Source organism: Alexandromys fortis, unplaced genomic scaffold (assembly GCF_014885135.2).
Source record: "Alexandromys fortis isolate MF-2015 unplaced genomic scaffold, M_Fortis_MF-2015_v1.1 scaffold_203, whole genome shotgun sequence".
NCBI classification, from domain to species: domain Eukaryota; kingdom Metazoa; phylum Chordata; class Mammalia; order Rodentia; family Cricetidae; genus Alexandromys; species Alexandromys fortis.
This window is the reverse complement of record NW_026068080.1, coordinates 2,111,776-2,132,367: the sequence shown is the minus strand read 5'-3', so window position 1 is coordinate 2,132,367 and position 20,592 is coordinate 2,111,776. Positions and strand designations below refer to the sequence as shown.

The 20,592-nt window shown below is 50.5% G+C and overlaps 1 protein-coding gene across 2 annotated transcripts in view; it reads left to right on the top strand.

Moving 5' to 3' along the window:
- The first annotated feature begins 7,021 nt into the window (after nucleotides 1–7,021).
- Ebf2 (EBF transcription factor 2) overlaps nucleotides 7,022–20,592 on the top strand; it is a 195,230-nt gene continuing 181,659 nt past the window's right edge. Inside the window, exons 1-6 of one of the 2 annotated variants that reach the window (XM_050121886.1) lie at nucleotides 7,022–7,627; nucleotides 10,001–10,061; nucleotides 11,127–11,190; nucleotides 11,440–11,495; nucleotides 11,918–11,991; nucleotides 18,502–18,570. In XM_050121886.1, the coding sequence (XP_049977843.1) occupies nucleotides 7,497–7,627; nucleotides 10,001–10,061; nucleotides 11,127–11,190; nucleotides 11,440–11,495; nucleotides 11,918–11,991; nucleotides 18,502–18,570 (455 nt within the window). In that variant the 5' untranslated portion in view covers nucleotides 7,022–7,496. Of the gene's footprint in view, nucleotides 7,628–9,904; nucleotides 10,062–11,126; nucleotides 11,191–11,439; nucleotides 11,496–11,917; nucleotides 11,992–18,501; nucleotides 18,571–20,592 lie in introns of both variants that reach the window. The other variant, XM_050121885.1, reaches the window with a different exon arrangement.

Genomic DNA, 20,592 nt, shown 5'->3' with positions numbered 1-20,592 from the left:
GGTAGCTCACAACTAATTGTAACCCTAGTTCCAGGGGATCCAATATCTTCGGGCCTCCCAGGCAACAGACACACACGCGGTACACAGAGAATGTGCAGGCAAAACCACTCATGCACATGCAGTTTTTGAAGGAAAGACTGGGAGAAATATACTCAAACGTTACCGGTTATTCATTTCTTTGGCTACTTTTGTTTATGTATTTCCTCAGCAATCACTCGTCTTTGCATCAAAAGTGCACTTAAAAGGGGAGTTTTGAAAACTTTAATTTTTAAACCCTCCCCGTCAACTCCCACATTCCTTGCTGCCTCCAAGTTCACTCCGCTTGGGTTTTCAAGCCTTTCGTGTATTCTTCTCTGCCATCTCCTTTAACGAGGATCCTAGAAAGCGCGGTGGCCTCCCGGAGCTCATTTCTCAGGAGACCCAGCCTTAGGCAGCTTCAGGAGAGCCGCACCTAGTTCCCTTGACCTCTGCCAGAGCTGGCAATTGTCAACAACTTCCGGTCATAGAAGGGCCGTCCCGAGCCCCTCGTTGGTTCCTGCAATTCCCCAGGGACCTCTCACCCTTATCCCCAGCGGACCATCAGGGACGGCGGCGGTTCCCGCTCCGGGTCTGCTTGTGACTTGCTATCGGTGATTGGACAGCGCAGCAAAAGCTGCCTGTTCCTTCCCTGGGAGATGCTACCACTTGGTTGCCTTCTGGGTCCTCCATCACCTGTAGGCACGAAACAGGTTTCAAATCAATTTTCTCGATAGAATTCCACCCTTAAGACAATTACAAAGTGCACCGCACTAATCCTCAGCCAGACCAGGTCAAAGAGCGTGTGGGGGTGGCGGTGGGGGTTGGTGGGGCATAAGGCAGGCCCCACGAGGTCGGGGTTGGAGTGGGAGGAGCACCGGGGCAGGCAGGGATTCTCGGGAACACAGTGTGTGCACTGAGCAAATACTGAACTCACACGCTGCATACACGTGCAGATGGGAGCGGGAGAGAAGTATTTATTGACTGCCTACTACGTGCAGGATGCTTTCAAAGCTATCTTCCGCTATTAAGCAAACGAAGCTATAGGGGAACTCACACCCCTATTTTCCACTGAGGTTCAGATTCAGAGGAGTTAGATCACAAGCTAGTTCCTTAACTAGAGACGACGTCCCACGTCTAGGGACGACTGAAGCAACTGGCCTATCCCCTCCCCCGCCCTTGCGGGGGGGGGGAGACTTAGTCCTGAGTGGAGTGTGGGAGGCGAGGTTCACAGACGGTAGTCCAGCGCCACCTATGAGGCGTGGCGCGCATTGCCCTAAACACAGGTACTGGAGTTTCTCTAGCTTGGGACCTTCCGAACTCAGTGATCGCCTCGCCTTGTCCACGCTCCTTTAGATCAGCATAAATGGGTCGCCTGTGCTGAGAGACTGGGTCCAAGTTGCGCAGGTTAGGGAACGATTTATTTTCTCAGTCGATACTAACGTTTATGCGACTGCATCTTGAGTCTAACCTCTCCGAAGAGAAGGACCTGGGTCTTGGAAGGTACAGGGCCTTGGGCAGAATCTGGGAAGATTCCACCCTTAGGGGTTCAAGCCACAGCTAGAAGACAAGCGTTTAGCTCCAGAGCCTTTTCTTGATTTGCATTTCCTACCACCGAGGTGTGTGGCGTGGGTGGAGGTGTCAGCGTGCGGGTGTGCGTTGAAAGGGGAACTCACGAGTGCCAGCTGGATTGAAATTCGAACTGGTGTGATATGTGTAGCTGCCGTCCTAAACACACACACACACACACACACACACACACACACACACACACCTACCTGGAGAATGACTTGGGAAGGTAAGTGTATCACGGAGAAGAAAGTTGGATCACGAAGCCAAGAGTAAGGTGTTTTTTTTTTTTTTGAGGGGAGGGCTAGCATGTGCTTTCTGTCACCCTCTATGGTTCAGAGGCAGCGCTCCCCTGGGGACAGTCCCCCCCCCACCCCGCATTGAGCGCTGAGTGCGCGCCGTGCCCTGCGAGTGCGCGTACCAAGTATGTGCGTGAGTATACGTGTGAAATGTGTCGGCGCCGGCCGCGGCGGAGTGTGCGTTCGGCAAAAATATGAATAATCAACACATCGCTCACACCTCCGCCGGGAGCGGGAAGGGAGCTGGGAGGTCCCGCGGGCTTTCCCCTGCCTGCTGGCGGCGGCGGGGAGGGGGACCACCAGGAAATTGCGGGGTATTTCGAAGTGACTCTTTGCTTATCTCAAGTGAGCTGAGAAACTAGGAGGAAAAAAATAACACCTTAGAAGACTCACATTTAACTTTTCCCTCTCTAAGGGCCATCTACTGCCTATCCTGTCTGGAAATGGAAGACCAGTGAGGGGTTTGTTTTCCACCCATGAGCGAAGTTATCACTTGCCACCCCCCTCCCTTAGCTCATTTTGTTCCTCTGCGAGGTGGGAGCACATACACCCCCACTGAAAGTGGTTGTTGCCAAGCTGAGTGGCGGAGTGCGCGGGGAGTGCCTGGCACCCCACAACTTCTTTGTGTGTTTGCCCCCTCCTGATCCTGATGCCCTGAGTACAGTCGGGACAGCATGCCCGGCCTTCGTGCATAGGTTCCTGGAAGTGGCCAAAACCAGGCCAGTTTACTCAAGCGTGGGCCCAAGAAGGGTCTTGTCTAGCCCAGACACTCAGCACCGGAGACGTTGGGTCCCAGCGTTAGAGTAGAAAGAAGCTGCCAGTCCACCTGTGTCCTATTGCAGACCCCAGCAATTCCCACCGGTCCAGCGCAGATGACATCAGGGTTCCTAAAACCGCTGCCGTTGTAGCTGTGGACGGCTGCTGGCTTTGTCCCTCTGTACCTTTCTGCACTTGGGCTCCACTCTGGTTCCCAAACTTTTTGCGATCGCTCGGCATGAGTGAGCTGGAAGGAAGTGTCTTTCTTAAGCGCGCTACCAACGAGGTATGAGGGAAGTAGAGGGTGGGAGAGGAATGTGAAGTTGAGGGGGACGAGGCTGTCTGGAGTTTCCACAAGTTTTAGGCTCTTTCAGTTCATTTTGGGCAAACACATCGCAGGGACCGCGTTGACATGGGCACCACATCGGTGCGAATATAAAACTTTCTACACCGCATCTTTAGTATTTCTGTATGCAGTCCCGTTCGACTCTGTTTCACCGTGTTAAAAACAAAACAAAATCGAACCCGAGTCTAACCAAACTGTCCTTAACAGAAATTTCTTGGTGTGTATGCGTGAGATAGTTAGCGTGAAGTTATAAAAAAAGTATTCTTTGCTCTCCCCTCTCTGGGGAATTTATACTTATGTACTGTACAAACATAGTTTCTGGAAGAGAAGAAGTGTCCAGTTTGCAGTTTGGTGTGGGAGTCAGTAAAGTTAGTTTTGGTTTCCAGTCTTCAATTTGATGTGGGAGCCAATGAAGATTTTTTTTAAATTATTTATGAATTGTGGATTAAATGTTCAGCAGGGCTCTGAGAGAGCAAAGTCATTTGTTGCTAGTTGGGCAAATAAATAAAAATTGCAGTTTAAATAAAAACAAAAACTGGCAAGTGAAAAATGCCTTCCAAAGACAGGCTAAGGAGACCAAAGCCTTTTAATTTACACAACCCATACTAGCCGGCTCGGTCCATAGAATTCCTTAGGAATGGGCCATCTACGGTTTGCATAGATGTGTGTGTGTGTGTGTGTGTGTGTGTGTGTGAGAGAGAGAGAGAGAGAGAGAGAGAGAGAGAGAGAGAGAGAGAGAGAGAGAGAGAGAAGATAGTGGGGGTGAGGGTTGTGTGTAATGACATCTGATGGGCACCACCGCAAACCTCTGAAGTAGAGAAGGGCCTTGGCGCACAAGATGACAGGACTGAACAATACTAAACCAACCGGGCCTTAAAAGCAATTCAGAGACTGAACATACTGTCTTAAGCTGCAGGGGGAAACCCAGACCTGGAGCCGGTATATTAGAAGGGTGAATGAACAAAGGCCGTGACAGGGTATGAGTTGGAATGCCCAAACTACCTCCACAGTTTGTGTAACTAAACTAGATGGTAGGGAATAATAGTAATACTTTGAGTTCTGGATTTTTTTTTTATTTTTATTTTTTGATGATAGAAAGAGACTGGCCAATCTTGGCCGGAGGAAGACTTTGGTACCTTGCGCGATCGGGCTACTGGGGGGCGGGCAGGAGGGGTCGCAGCTCCTCCGGATGGTCCGGGAGCCACTCCCGGAAGGGTTTGTGTTGCAGGTTCCTAAAGGAGGGTTATTTTCACGTAGCCTGAGGCCAAAGAGATGGGAGTAACCCTCTAAACTCCAAAATTGCTGGGCGCAGCAGTCACAAGCACCGCTATTTCGCTACATCGGCACGGGTGGCCAATTCTGCTGTCACCCCTCCCCAAAACCTCCACAAACATAATCAAAGCCAAGGCGGTTGGCGGAAAGGCGCTCAGCTCTCACAAGCCTCGCAACTCAGGGCACAAGGTCGACTGCGCCTCCGCACGCGGCCTGGAGCTCCAATTCCACCTAGAAGGAACTTCTGGACTCGGGGCTAGCCACCCTAGGGGACCCCGAGCTGCCGTCCGCAGCAGCTCGTCTCCAGTGCCTGGAGGGGCCGCAAGGCTCCTCAGCTCCCTCAGCGCAGCCCAGTAAGAGCCCAGAGTCCCACTGGCTAATGGTCTAGAGGCAAGGTACCGGCAATCTCCCAGTAGGGCACCATCACCCTGAACTTGTCACCGGGTAGGGGAGGAGGGAGGTGGGACGCCACCGAAGAGGGTTTGATTTGGAGAAGGCGACAGGGAGCTGGGAGAAAGGAACAATTCTTTTGCTCCCTGAGGGGTATAATTTGGGCGGCAGCTGTTAGTGGTGAAAAAAGAGGCGTCAGCGACCTTGGCTCTGCCCTTTAACCCTGAGCCTCCAGGGGCCCACGGCCGGGCTAGGCCGGAGCCCAGCGCTGCCCCGCAGCCCCTCGGGCTCTGGACGTCTTTCTCGAGCATTTTCGAGGTGTAGCTGATCAAAGTCTCCTTGGGGAGGTTAAAACAAAACAAAACAAAACAAAAGCCAGCCGTTTTATCCACACGTCAGAGGGCTCACAGGCTGGTCCACACTCCCCGCGGAGGAACCTGAGGCCTTGCCCAGCTGGGGACAGGGCCCTGAACAAGAAAGAGAAGACGAAGGGATTACTTAAATTCTGCAGATTTATAAAAACCAGCAGGCCAGGTTCGAAGACTCTGGGTGATTTTCCTGGGGGTGGGGGTCCCAATTATCCGTAAAGTCTTCGTGTAACAGAGAATTGTGGAGCGGAAGCACAGAAGTGGCTGTTAACGCTACCAGCTTCTCCCCAGCCTCGCCCTTCTTTTGTTGGACCACCGACTTGCAACTCAGCCGTTCCATTTTCTTATACCCAACGACACCGCAAGTCACCCTTCCTCCCTTTTAAGCCACCTAGGAAGGCCAAGCTCGAGGCCTGGAGTTGGGGTACACCCCAAACACGACTCCAGCCTCCTTTCCCCCAAACCACCACAGAAGTATGTGAAAAAAGGACTCGCGCTCCCATCAGCTTCCGAGCCAGTCTCTGCAGCAGACCCAGAGCAGATCTGGCAGAGCACCATCCCGCCTGCGCAGTCTGCAGTCGCTGTTAGCCCCTGAGGTGAAGTGACGTGCACAGGTCCCTTTCTGTGGAGAGTCGCAGTCTCGGAAAGAGCAAGCTTCCTGTTCGCTTTCCCAGGCAATCGTGCACCCCAGGCGCTGTGTCCTCTAGCGGCTAACTCTCGCAGTTCATCTGTGAGCGCTCACCTACACCTAGGGGGTCCGGACAGGACTCAACTGGCGCGCAAACCTGAGAGCTCTGAGTGGGGAGGGAAGTCTCCCGAATGTAATGAGGCTGGGAGGCTCGGGTGCAGTCGCTCGAACCGCGGCGCAGCTGATTGTCTCCTCCACGGCAGATGGTCTTTGAGCACAGATTTGCATTCATTGTCTTCAAATCTGTTTTCGCGCCGGCGTTCTAGATTTCAACAGCAGATCCACGCGCAGATCAGAATACAAAAAGAGAAGCAAGAAAATAACACCCAGCCGGGAGGATTTTTTTTTTAAATAGGCACCTCAAGCCGTCTAGGGTTTCAGCTATTTTGTGGAACTGGCCGCAGCTTCCCGGCCACCAACCCTCGCAACCACAGCGCTCCGCAGACAAAGTTTCCCGGACTCTCTCGAAGCCGCTTTGCGTCTACTCCGCAGGGTTCCCCAGGCTTCAGGGATTGGGGAGGGAGACACAAGGGTGGTTCTCGAAACTGCACCCGGCAGTTCTCAGCCTGCCGAGCTGTCAGCAACCTCTCCCATCTGCAAAGGTGCGTGCTCCCATCCTCCCGGGACCCTTTCCCTTAGCTCCTCCACCATTTCCCTCGGCATTATATTTATTTAAACTGCACTTGAGCCTCACTCATCCACACTCCACTCTCGCCTCCCTTGATCTCTTCTCTCCTTTTAGCACTTGTAGCCCTCCCACGAAATGATAGTCACCCTGGAACTCTACGAGAAGTGGAAGATCGGCTCAGGAAGGATGCCCTGGGGGGAGTGTTTGCATAAAGCACGAGTTCAGGTGGTCACACTTCCTGCTTGCTGCCAAGCATGCACACAAGTCCAAACCCCAGGAAAGAATCTGCTGGGTCCCCTGCAGGCGACAAAAACCTACATCTAGAGGCAAATCCGCTCAGCTTCCTGCTCCCGCGATCAGACAGAGCCATCATATTCCTAACTCTCAGAGTCCGGCTACTCTGTTTCAGTGCGGGATTTGGGGGCCCCCTTCCCACGCAGGTCAAACACTCGGGGTTCTGGCCCAGGCTCCTCGCCTGCAGCTTGCGGTAGCCTTTCACCTCCGGGACTTCGGGCCACGCCGAGCTTGGCGAACGCCGCGGGAGGACGTCCGCCCGGCTTACCCAGAGCCGGCCAATCCCGGGCGTCCATGCAAATGAGGCTCCTTATCGGGCCTCGGCTCCGCCTCCCGCGGCCCGGGTTGTAGTAACTATTCATGGGGCCCGCGCGCGGCTGCAACCCGGCTCTACCGCGCTCTCAGCCACCGCCTCCTCCGGGCTCCGGGTCTTCCCCTTCCTCTCACAACTGATCCTGTGGGGGATTTTTTTTTCTATATTGGAACGGTGGGGAGGAGCAGGGAGGGGGGAAACAGGAGGAAGGGGAGAGATTAGACAGCTATCTATCTCCTCCTGTTTTTCCCAGAACAGGTGATGCTTTGAAATTGCGATCACTTTCAGGAGAACGCTCTGCAACTGGAAGGATGCGGGCGACCTAGGGTGGTAGAAGCCCCGAGGCGGCAGATCTGAAGCCACCGAGGATAAAACCCCAAACTTTGAGTGCTTTGTGCGTGGACTGGTTATTTCTTTCCAAGAGGGCCCCAAACTTCGTCACTTGCCCCCTTTCTCGAATTGCTTTGGAGGACAGCGTTTGCTGGCAGCGTTGGAAAGCCGGGGCGGTGTTGTCGTAAAGTCACTTTTAAGGCGACAGTAAAGGATAAGACTTTTTAAATGTTTGGGATTCAAGATACGCTAGGAAGAGGACCAGCTCTGAAAGAAAAGTCGCTGGGCGCCGAGATGGATTCGGTCAGGTCCTGGGTCCGGAATGTCGGCGTGGTGGACGCCAATGTCGCGGCTCAGAGGTAATGAGACTGGAGCCCTTGTGCTCTGGAAGTATCTGCTTGTGTCTGTCTCTCCGTGTGCCCCTCTCCCCTTCTCTTTCTGTTTCTCTCTGTCCCCGTCTGTCCTTCCAGGCCATGCGCATTGGGGCTCTCCCGGGGGCGGGAAGGTCTCTGTGGCCAGGGGAATCCTCCGGCAGCCAACACTGGAGTTTCTGAATTACCGAGGTCATAGGTGTTTCCCCTTCACTCCTTCCCACAGTCCGTTCTTTGGGGAAAAATATTTTGAAGTAGCATTAAAGCTTCATGCCTCAGCATTTACTCATGGAATCAAGAGCGGAGCGTGAGGACCAGAGCTGGCAGCGGAACCGGCTTCCCGGTCACCCCGAGGTTTCTCCACGCGCCTGCGAGCGCCTTTCCTCCAGCATCTTTCAGGATGGTTCCGAGACTCGGGGAGCCCAGCGGCCAGATGGTGGCGGCGGCGAGAGGATCCGGAAAAGGCCTGAGCGGCTGCAGGGGAAAGCAAGGCGGCCGGGAGCTCTGGCTAAGGGGACAGGCAAGCCGTTCCTGGGTCAGAGAGAGTGGGCCAGACAAACCGAGGCGAGAAATTAACGAGCAAGGACCGAAGCACAGGAGAAGTCGCGGGAGAGGCAAGAGAAAGGAGGTCGGTCGCTTGAGCCGAAGAGAAGATCAACTTCCAATTTTGCGCGTTCCTCAAGTTGATTTTGACTCCAAATCTTCACGTGTGTGGATGGTAAAGTCTTGTCCAGGGTTCCATCCCACGAAGACACTCCAGTCCCCCTTCGCAGCATCGCTTCTGAACTGGAATTCGTGGCCTTCGTGGCCGGGTCTAAGAGAGGCAGCTCCCTTACTCTCTCAAGAGCCTCCAAACTTCTTCCAGGACTGTCGTCTCTCCCCCTGCTCCCCGCGCCAACCTCCTTAAACCCGAACTTCTCACCGAGAAATGACCCCATTTCCAGACATGCCACATCTTCAGGTGTCCCGGGTAGAACGAACTGGCTGCCACCCTTGAAGGAGCTGAAGCAAAGGCCGCATGCCGGGTGACTGAAGCGGGCTGCGGTGCCCAACTGCCACCCCTCCGGAGCCGGGATGCTCAGCTGTCTCTGAAGCAGATGGTACTTAGCGGAGGCTGCGGCTCACAACAGAGCTCTGAGGACTTGCCCCGGCGCGAGGCAGCTCTGCAGATCGCACTGTGACTCGTCTCCTAGCCGGACTTAGAGACATCGTCCGTCCTCCTGTCCTCCTATTTCCCCGTCCGAAATAAAATGCTCTTTGCTAAAGTTTGAGCAGGCAGTCAGAGTCTAGCCAAAAATGTACACCTTCAAAAAAGTGACCGTGACCGTGCCAAACGCAAGAATCCGGAAGACCTTAGGGCCACCGGGCTGTCCTTGACATCTGTCAGTTCGCCGGCGCCACACGATTTTCAGTTAAATGTGGGTGGCACTTACGGAGACAGGTATACAGGGAGGTCCTGTGCACGTATTCAAGGCTCTGGAGGACTCCGGGTCTAGCGCTACAGAGTCAGGGAACTGGGGAAAACGCTTGAGAGCTGACCACCGGGGTCTCTGGCCAGGACGCTTGATTGCCTCTTAATATTTTGGCTTCTCCACGTGGAGCAGCTCCGGAGGGCGAAGGTCCTCAAACAGCCCCTGGCCCGCTTTCCCCAGCGATGACTGGGGATTTTGCCCGGACGCTGTTCTGGATGCAAATTTCGGTAGAGTAAGCCAAACCGGCGGGTGAGGCCCTGTGAGGACCAAGACTTGGGCTCCAGGCTTCTTTCCGTCTTTCAGGCTGTGTCACAGGGCTGGTAACTCATTAGACAGGAATTAAAGGGGTCATTTGCTCAGATGCAAAAGAAGCTCATCTCGCCGCCCCCTACCCCCAAAGCTGTGTCAGAGATTTGAGGTTTGGCAGGAGGCTGCAGGAAGATAGGACAGGCGTCAGCGGTTTAGACTCGCTTCTCAGGACCTTAGCTGGCAGCTCTGGTCTTTCGCTTGCACTAAAGGCCGGACAAGGAGACTTAGAGACCTGGCGACAGGATTCTGGGAGGTTGTCTAACGAACTGGGCGCTGGAAGCAAGGTGCCTATGGCAACTCCTCTAAGGGAATGCGTTTCCTAACAGAAATGGTAAAGGACCTGAAGGTTTCAGGTATTTGGGGCCTAGATTGTAGATCTCTTGGCCCCTCAGCAGTGTGGTTGGGGCACGTTAGTAACTGCCTAACTCTCTTGTCTTTCACTCTTTCCCCGCGTCCTGTCTTCCTGCCATCTCTTCCGGTGCAGCGGAGTGGCCCTGTCCCGGGCCCACTTTGAAAAGCAACCACCCTCTAACTTGAGGAAATCCAACTTCTTTCATTTTGTCCTGGCGCTCTACGACAGGCAGGGACAGCCGGTGGAGATCGAGCGCACGGCCTTCGTGGACTTTGTGGAGAACGACAAAGTAAGCAGACCCCCCTGCTCCCCCTCCCGCCCCGGGGCCTAATAACTCCCTCCTTGCGAAGCCCTAGGATTCCATCTGTCACTTGCGACACTTTCCCTCGCATCATCAGGGATGATAAATTGAGGCTTCCCATCCTCAGTCTCTAACTCAGTGGATGCCCCCCCAACCCCCCAGCCCCTCCGCTAGTCCCACTCCGAATCCGGCGATTCCGGCAGCGCGCTCACCTTAGACTTGGGGTCAGTAGAAGCCACTGACTGGCTTCGGAGAAAAAGTTCTCTAGACTATAGTTTTAAAAGTATAACCAACGCTGCCGCTGTCAGTCTGTCTCCAGGTTATTTATTTATTTTTTCATTTTCACCTGGCAGCGGGGGAAGAGAGCAAGGGGGTGCAGGTCAATTCAGTGTTACGTGGGAGCTCTGGTCGGCCTTCCCATGCTCGCGGTCTCAAAAGTCTTTACCGCCCCCCCTCCCCCCCACCATGTACTAAAGGACAGAGTGCCTCCTTTGAACTCAAACTCTGATTTGAGGGCTGGATTTGATCTGAAATGAAGGGTTGTTTACCTAAACCAATACATGCCCAACAGCTGTGTCTCGGTCCCAGCCTCCTTAGCTGTGCAAAGGGAACCCTAGGGTAGCTAGTTGCCAAGGTCCCCAGCCCTGGGCCTGCTCACTCCGGTTTTGCGGAACTAATGTTGCCCTTCTAAAGGACAGGCAGACTCACTTTTTTTTTTTTCCCTGAGAGAAGCCCAGGGGCTTCGTATGGACAGATGGATTGGGTGGGCACTGTTTAAAGCGAGCCCTTGGTGTGGGTGTCTGGTCTTCACGGCAGCGCAGCGGGAGGAGGCAGGGGTGCACTTATGAGGACATTTTTTAAGAGGGAGAGGCAAGGGCTGATGAAGGTCAAGTGACTGCAAGTCTTGACAAATTTCCCTTCAAGGTGGCCAATGGCGGGAGCTGCTCCTTGCCCTTTGACCCCGGGAACTGGATGGGGGTTGTTCAAAGCCTGTTTCTTTCATGGTGGGGGGGGGTTTACCAAAAAGTACAAGAAGGGTTTCTGTGTTTTTAGGAACAAGGCAATGAGAAGACCAATAATGGCACCCATTACAAGTTACAGCTCCTTTACAGCAACGGTAAGCGGCTTCGTGGGCAGGCGCTGCAGCCAGGTGTAGCGGCTAGCTACCGCCTACTGTATGCAGCTAGGGCAGGTCCTGATTGGGGGTGGTGATTGAGGGGTGTCCCCCTCCAGGTCACTTCCATCACGGAGTCTGTGGCCTGATGGACAGACGGGATCAGGCTCCAGGGCAGGGAAGGGGTTTGGGAATGGGCGAGGGTTCCTGCTGTCCTTGCCCACCCATCGCCTGTCCCCCTTCACCCTGCAGGTGTCCGCACAGAACAAGACCTCTACGTCAGGCTCATCGACTCAGTCACCAAGCAGGTGAGCCTTGGAGCCGGTTGCCTTTGGTTCCCCACTCCCGGGGCTGTCTCTGACTTCTGCCTCTAGCGTGATTTACTGTGGGGGATTCACACTTCCCCTCACCCCAAGCCCACTTTGGGAAACAAAACAAAAACTCTCCCCCCTCCTCTGTTTTCATCTGCTATGGGGGAATGCTAGGTGTTGGGGAGGCGTGGCAAATGAAGGACTGAAGGCAGCAAAGAATTACTGAAGTTTCGGTTCACAGGGGTATCCCTCTTTGCTAAGAAGAACTAAGGGGCGAACTTCTATATCGACGGGGCTGTAGCTCTGGTTCTGTGTGTGTGGGGAGGGTCTCCGAGGTGGCAGTGAGAGGGAACAGATTTTTGGACTTGCTCTAAAGCCCTGTCTTTGCCTCTGTCTCATGGCGTCTTCCTTTCTGACAGCCCATAGCCTATGAGGGGCAGAATAAGAACCCAGAAATGTGCCGAGTCCTGCTGACACATGAGGTGATGTGCAGGTAAGAGCCCCCGCTTTTTTGCCTGGGCTGGTCTAGAAAACTGGGAGCTCCTGAGGCTGCTTTGCCAAGGCATCTGGTCGATTTGTCCCTGGGCCGACTTTGAAGACCTCTCCTTGTCTTTAAGGTTGTTGTTTGGAGTATAGTCCTTTAGACTGGGAAAAGAACACCAGAAGATGGATTCCATTCCCCTGGCTTCCCAGAGTTTCTTCCACAAAGTGGGAACTCTTAGCTGCTGCGCAGGCATCAGGGTGGGCTTGGGGTTGTATTTGGAATGAAGCCTTCCCCCAGACTCCCGGTCTGCTCAGGACAGATTTCCATGAGTGTGGCTTGTGGAGTTAGCTGCTGAAAACTAAGCCCTGGGGTCACTCAGCTGAGGCCAGGCACCACCAGGGGGCTGGGAGGCCAGATCCTAAGTCCCAGCCCTCCTGGGAGATGCCTGGGCTTCTTAGGTCAAGAAGTTCAAGAAGGAATCAAGGCAGAAAATCAATGGGTGCAAGGATAGGGAGAAGCCCATACTGGAGACATCTGAGGTCCCAGGAAAGATGGATTCAGAGGACCACACTGTGAAAACTACAGTCTACTGGCGTTCTGGGTCTTCCTGCTGGCCCTCAGGGCCCAATCCATTCTATTTTGATCTCTGCATATTGCCCCCTTTCTCCTACTTAAGTTGAAGTGAGTTGGTGATGGGAGTGGTGGGGAATTCGTCCCTGCATTCTATCTCTCAGCTAATGTTTTCGGAGGGCTCAGTGTGTGCTGTCTAGTGGGTAGGGTGTTAATGCGCCTACCATAAATGGGGAAGGACATACAAGGGACCCTGGGAAGAACGCCTTCAGTATAAGATGGAAAGGTCTGTTTTGTACACACATCTCCCTGTCTCCAAAGTCTGGAGGGCAAGCCTCTGCTCTTCCCTCGGCTCGGCTCTCAATTCCTTGACTGTTGTTCCCATTCCTGGCTGTGTGGGGATAATTGCAGGTCATCTGACTTAGTAGGAAGCGTTCCTTAGGAAGCTCTCTAAAGCCCTCCCTACCCCCTCAATCCAGCCAGTAAGAAATCATAACAGACAGACATGCTTGTTTAGGTTGTGGCCAAGTATTAGGAAAGCAAATTCACCAAGAGGCAAAGTTGAGGCCTGGCCATGGCCTCAGCTGCAGGGCACTGAGGTGCCATGGCCTGAGGAGGGCCTGGGCAATGGGTAAGCGACTCCATTACTTCCCAGCCCCTGACAGGTCTGGTCAGAAGTCCTGGTCTTCCTGGTACTTGCCTGCCATACCTAGACGACACAGTCACAGTGCTTTGATTTGGTTGGCTAGTCAAAAGGAGGTCTCTTCTCTCTCTACACTTCTAAGTATCCCTGTCTGGAGAGACAATCTTAAAAGAAAGAAAGATCCCCCCAGTAGCCATTGTCTAAGGAATCCCCCCATCACTTTAAATAATGCTCTCACACTCCATGAAGCTGTAGTTAAGGATGATGTTTTTATTTTTTAAACCTAATCAAATCCTCCTTGTTTTATGCGGTTTAAATAGCAGCATCAATTTTTAAAGCCTCTAGTTTAGTCTGCATTAGTAACACAATATGAAAATTTAATGTACTGTAACTTCTCTGCAGTGGAGAGCGGGGAAGATGCGGGGAAATATTAATTATGGGTGAAAAAACAATCGGTTGGACGGGTTACTGTCTGCATTGTGTGTGTGTGTGTGTCTGTGTGTGTTGGGAGATGAGAGATAGGTGAGTCCGTAGTCACAGGGGAACTTCTCATCAGTTAAAGGGACTGATTCTCCTGGAAGGGGAACCTGTCCTTCTCCTTCACTTGGACCAGTCAGCTCCAGCTGTCAGTGATGGAGACGCCCAGTTCTTCAGTGACTAATTAGTACATATACTTTAATCGCATGGTCTTGTCTGGCATACCTGGGTACTTCCGGGAATGGCTTGCTGTTCTGTATTCATTAGCAAAAGGTTCATTAGCTGGTCTTTGGCTTTGGTGGTGGTGGTATGTGTGTGAGTGTGCCAAAAACAAAGGGGCAAAATTCATCTCTTCAGGAATAACTTTTCCCTTCTTCCCCAGTGATCTCGGCTCTTCCCCCACCTTAGCTCATTTTGCCAATTATTAGCAAGGAGATATCTAGGTGTTACGTTGCTGCCAGCTACCCCTGCGCCCTCAATGCTCAGAGGGTTAAAAGATATTATAATTTGAACAGAAGTCGTCTCTAGGCCTACAGCTGGCTAATAACAGAGTTGTATTGAGCGCGAGCAAACCCCACAGCTGTGACTTTTCGCCACAAGGCGCGGGCTAGACAGGGCCCTAATCAGATGGGCCAGCCGGGCAGTGGGGCCAGTGTCTTTATCGGCCAGATGGTGTGAATTTAGACACTTTTGTTATGCAATCGCAGGGAGGAGTTGGGGAGAAGAAAACAAAACAAAAGCCACCATGCTGGGCGCTTATTTGAGTTTGAAATTAGAGACAGATTTTTGAAAGTTGAGGGCTGAATTTTAAAAGCAGTTTGCAGAGGAAAAGGACACGATAGCTTATCTCGGGTTGGAGTTGGGCTGCTAGACTCCCTCTGACCGAGACCAGGGCTTTTTTTTTTTTCTTCCCCAGTCATCTTTTCATCTTTCTTTTTCTCGTTTTCCTCCTTTCTCGAAAAACAAAAAAATTCAGGTAAGATTCAGGACTGCGATAAAAATTCTTCAGCCCCAACCTCTCAGCCTTACTTTTTCTCCCCCCCACCACACCCCGCTTCAAAGAGTCCCTGGGAAGGAGAGGCCTGTGAGCAACTTGAGAGTGTTTCCAGCAGAAGGAGCCCCAAATAAATTGTAGGATAATCTAAACCTGGGAGACAGAGAGACGGCTTTCAGTTTCACACACTGGGGAAAGAGAAGAAACCTTCCCAAACCCTTAGGGTAGTTTTAACCTATTGAAGTTTAGTCTTCTTGTCTATCTATCTATCTATCTATCTATCTATCTATCTATCTATCTATCTATCTTTTCACATTTTATATTCATTATCAGTTCAAAACAAAACATAAAATCTCCTCTCAGGTACTTCAGACTAAGAGGCCTGCTCACTGGAGTATAACCCTAGAGCCTTTGAAACAAAGTAGACGAACCTAAAGCCGGTCATTCAGGCTTCCTCTAGAAGGGAAAGAAAACCAGGCAATGTCACCTGGGTGATTCAGGGACCCGTTCCTGAGTGCCAGCTACCCACAGTGTTGGTGGGCTGTGGTTCTACGTGTCCTGGGTTCATCGCTTCCCTTGATTCTCAGGAATGCCAGGATTGACTAACACTTAAGAATCCAACACAGCTAGAACATATTGACAAGAACTTTCTTTAAACACACTACACACACACACACACACACACACACACACACACACGAAAAGGAATTTTTGTTTTAACTGAGAGACCCCGAGAAACCTTAAGGAGTATTCAAATGGGGCAATACAACCACTTCTTATTATGTTTATATTTTTACTATTGCAATTCAGTAGCCCAGTGAATGTCTATATCTTTTCTCTGCAATGTGCTAACATGAAGAGGCACTATTGCAGGGCCTTCCTTTTAGAAATAAAGGGTCAGCCCAGCGGCTCCTCTGCATTTTTTTTCTCTATAGGCCATTTCCTTCCCTCCCTTGCTCCCCGACATGGACCACTTTGGCACAAGCTAACTTTTTTTTTTTTTAAATAATTTTTTCCCTCTTTTACAACAGAGGAAATCCCTGTGGAAAGCAGCTGAATTCAGCTGAGCAATTTTGCAAACTTATGGGCCTCCTCAGAATCATTCCTCCCCAAACCAAACAGATCGGCACATTCTGAGGACATATGTGATTGTAATTAAACTGCACCCAGTGCTGCGCACGTATGTGGGTGGGGGCAAGGCTGACAAGCCGGTGATGCTGAAGGAGAGTTTGGTTTTGGAGGTTTTTAGGTAGCTAGTGTATGTGGGGGGGGCTCTTGAAACTGTAGAACTGTACAAAGTTGTTTTGACTGACCAGCTAACGGTAACACATCGGCAGAAAGAATACTCCGGAGATGGGAGAGGTGGGAGGCGCAGTGGGTACGGGGTTGTGGGGAATACAAGGGCTTTGGGAGGCGGAAGTACAGCTGGCCAGGATTTTTTCTTTTTTTTTTATGGGTGTTAATCTTGGGATGAATTGAAATTTTAAAAGTTAAGATCTAATATAATTTCAAAGGTCAAATATTATTTCAGAGAGTCCCAGTGGCAAAGACTGGCATTCAGGAGAGTTGAGACAATTTTTAATATTTACTAATTTGATACATGTCTTAGAGCTGCATTTGTGCCCACTTGATGAGCAGGCGTTAATGTCTCCCAAGGGCCTTTTACACTCTGAGGGTGGTACAGTTGCCCACTGATTAATCTGTGTCTCTCTGGTAAGAGAGACACATTGCAAAAGTTCGTAAATGTTCATTTAAAAAGAAAAGGGTGGCTGGAGAGATGGCTCAGCAGTTAAGAGCGCTTGCCACTCTCGAAGAGACTCAAGTTCAGTTTCTAGCATGACACATGTCCAATACCTTCTTCTGCCCTCTGTAAGCACTAAGAATGCATGTGATGTACATACATGCAGGCAAAACACTCATGCACATAAAGTAGAATAAACAAAATCTTAAAAAAATGTCTTGCCCAGACATAGCGGCAAGAAATCCATTAATCCAGCATTAATCCCAGAACTTGGGAAGCAGAGGCAGTCAGATCTCTTAGTTCAAGGTCAACCTGGTCTACAGAGTGAGTTCCAGGACAGCCAAGGCTACACAGAGAAATCCTGTCTGGAAAAACCAAACCAACTCAAAACTCCTTTTTCTGCCGGTGTTTTGCGTGTATTTATGTCTGCGTACGGTATGCATGCCTGGTGCCCTAGGCGGCTGTCTAGGGCATCGACTTTCCCTGGATCCGGAGTTCTAGATATTGCGAGTCACTGTGCGGTGCTGGGAATTGAACCTGGGCCTTCTAGAAGAGCCATCAGTGCTTTTAACTGCTGAGCCATCTTTTCACCCCCTCCATTGTTTGTTTCTGTTTAATTCTGTGGAGGCTGCAGAGGGCGGCTGAGCAGATCCCCGACTGCGCTGGCACACATCTTGGGATCCCTTGTTGGCACACGGGCTCCCTTCCTGTTTCTCTTTGTACTGTTATAATTTGCATGAACTCTCATAGCTGCATCCTCATCTGCTTAACCCTAAAAGCCCTTCTAAAGATAACCAACCCAAATGCTTTCAGGAGAAGGGAAGCAAAACTCAGATAAGGGACTGAGTGCTGGTTGTTAGTTAGCGAAGGGGTAGCATCAGGCTGCTTATTCCTGGTCCAGCGATTTCTCAGGGGCTAGGTTTGTCCTAGGTTTGAGCTGCAGAGCGGCCATAGCAGGGCAGCACACACACGTGGATGGTTATTAAAACATGTATTAGATCTCTCCAACCGGTAGGATGGCCATGATTTTCTTATGAGCTGTGTCAAGGCTACAAGCTAAGTCAACCGTTCTTGATAGTGAGCATTCAAGTGTCCGCTGTCTGATGAACACTGGTTGGATTACATGTACCCTGTTGGTCTTCTCACCCTTGTCTGTTGACTTTGAACTGATACTTTGGGACCAATATGTTTGTTCTTTTAAGTCATTTTGGGCCTTTCCTTGCTGTTGTAATTGCTTTGGGGGCCTTACCCCTTCAGCATTTCTCTGTCTGTCATTTTGTCTGTCTGTCTGTCTACCAGGCTCCCTGTACTTAACAGAGCGAACACCTTGGGAGGCAGAGACTTTAGGACCGGGACTTGATGCATTCAAGTCTTATTTCTGTTCTGAAAATTGTTAGTTACTGTTCTCCAGTTCGGTGTTTCATTTCCTCCTGATTTAAAAATGCATAGCTTTCTTTTTTTATGCATCCATTTTGACAAAATATATAAAATTTATACAACTTAAAATATGTAAATTCTCATTTTCTTCCTTCATCTGGAAAATGACAGCAAAGAGTGGATAAATAAAAGCTTAGAAAGGACACCCTGTTTTCCAGAGAAAGCTGGTAGGTCAATAGGTTTACAACAACCTAGGCAGCTATTTTTGGTCTATAGCCAGGATTTAGAAATCAGATCATCCTTTTCTTTTTCTTTATTCACTTTTATACATTTTAATACATCCCTACACCCTTTCTTTCTTTAAATATTTATTGGGATATAAAGACTTAACATACACTTTCATAAAATCTTCATGTGTCAGCCCGGAAGTGACCTCGGTAGACCTTAAGATCCAAACATCTGTAGTTAAGTTACAGATATGCCTCTCAGGAAAGCTGAGACCCGCCAGCTCCTAAGATGGAGAATTTGAATGAGTTTGGACTCAGGTATTTTTTTTTTTTTAATAAATAGAGCATTGTCCCGAAGTTTTGCTCTTGTGTGGTTTATAGTCCGGAGGCTACTTTGGCCATTTGGGAATGTTCCTACGCGGTATGCTCATTGAACTTTTTCAGTTTGACATAGTTTCTTTCATCGTTTTGATTCCCTCCCCCCCTACAGTCGATGCTGCGAGAAGAAGAGCTGCGGGAATCGGAATGAGACTCCGTCAGACCCTGTCATCATCGACAGGTAGGGGGAACAACGTGATTCCTGCTGTTTATACAGCTCCTTCCTTCATGAGTCTTAACTCTGGGGAATGATCCTGGGGGACTTTGCTGTCATCTTGGCTTTCGTGTTTTCTGCAAGGCACGAAGCTCTTATAGCCAGGATTTAGAAATCAGAATCTTCCTTTCATTTTTTTTATTCACTTTTTAAAAAATTAATCTTTGGTGTTTAGAGACGTGGTCTTGTTTTTGCAGCTCAGGTTGTGCTTAAACTTGTGTTTTCCCTGCTTCGCCTCCCAGGGACTGGGGTACAGGCTTGGGCTAGGACCTTCTTTCCAGGTAACGCAGACTCACTGGCAAGTTTATTAGCACTGACTTCAGTCTCGTAAGGTGTGTGAGTTGACAAAAGAAGGTGAGGCCTTGGGCCTGCCACTGCCTCTCTCTGGCAGGGTATGGCCAAATCCTTTCTGTAGAGCTCAATGCCATTTTTTTTTTAATATTACCAATGTTTGATGATTGTTGCTGGACTTGAAGCCTTTCACCTCAGGTAGCCATGTAGGGGCTCCTGACAAATTTGCTCTTAACACTGAGAATTTTTCCTGCTACACAGGACCAGCCTGGGTTCTACGCTGTGTTCAGAGGGAGATAGATTCTCTGGGACAAGATGCTAATTCACTGAAATGCGATTTAGGCCTCCTCAGCTGTCTGTTTTTGTGATTGGAAACAGAACTTACAAACCAACGAAGAAATGCCAGATTAACTTCCAGCCATCATGTAATTTTTAAAGAAACCCCAAATTCCCATCCCTAATTTTTTCTCTTTCGTTAAAAAACGGGAAGAATTCCCTGTTGCTCCTTTCTCTGGGTTTTCATGTTTCTAGCCAGGTCCTGAAATGGTTCGGAGAGACCTCCGTCTCCAAAGTTGTTATTCTAATATTCCAGTATATTCTCAGTGGGGAGGATGGAACCTCTGGCATTCTTCCCAGGAAAGTCAGCTTGCTTTCTCCATGAAAAGCTTAGCACAGCCACAGGGACGGAGGAGGCTGGACGTGTGATCCTGTCCTAGCTCTTGACCTTGGTCAATGCACTCAGCATCACTGTTCATCCGTGGTAAAGTGATGGCTGTCAGGGGGATGCTGCCTGCTGTTGTAGGCTGCAGGAGATGGTGGCGGTGCCTGGAAGGGGTACTGAGCAAGTCGAAAGTGTTTGTTGGATGTGTATGATAACTTTGTCATTTATGGACTTTTTTTTGAGTTCTGGTATTTATAAAAGTGCAAACTTAAATATATATCATTGGAAGAACTCTCTGGGGCCATTCATCTTCCTCATTTTATAGATTAAAAAAAATGGAACCCTAGAGTGGTGACATGGCATACGCCATTGGTGCGGCAGAATTGGTCCAGGATATAGCTGATCCTGTTAGGTTCCTGCTTCTCTCAAGGCAACAATTGCATTCTCCCAGCGTGTTCTCTGTCTTAACCAATGCATAGCATCTGCTGACCACACAGAATGTCCTTTCCGTCCAACCTGCGATGCCTTTGGGGTCCTCTGGGAACCAGCAGCACGTGCAAGCAGCCCGGATGCGAGTCTCGCTCTTTGGAGGGTGGACACAAGCTCGCTGATCTTCATCTAATCTTTTTGGTGTGGGGTGCGCGCGTGCGAGGAGTGCATGTGTGCGCATGTCTGTGAGTGTGCCACGGTGCTTGTGTGGAGTTCAGAGGACAACCTCGGATAATGATCTTTGATTTCCACCTTGTTCAGGACGGGTTCTCTTTCTGCTCACTGATGCTTTCACTAGGCTAGCCGGCCCATTCCAGGCATTCTCGTGTTTCCGCCTCCCATGTCCCTGTAGGGGGCGCTGATATCACGGACACTTGTGTTACGGAGTCTGGCTTTTATGTGGGTCTAGGGATCCAAACTCAAGTGGTCTGATTTGTACTGTAGACACTCTCTCCACCTTACCCCGCCCTCATCTCGTCTTTCCCACTAACTTTAGTCCCTCTTTCAGGAAGGTTACCCAGTTTCATGACTGTCTTATCTCTTTTTGG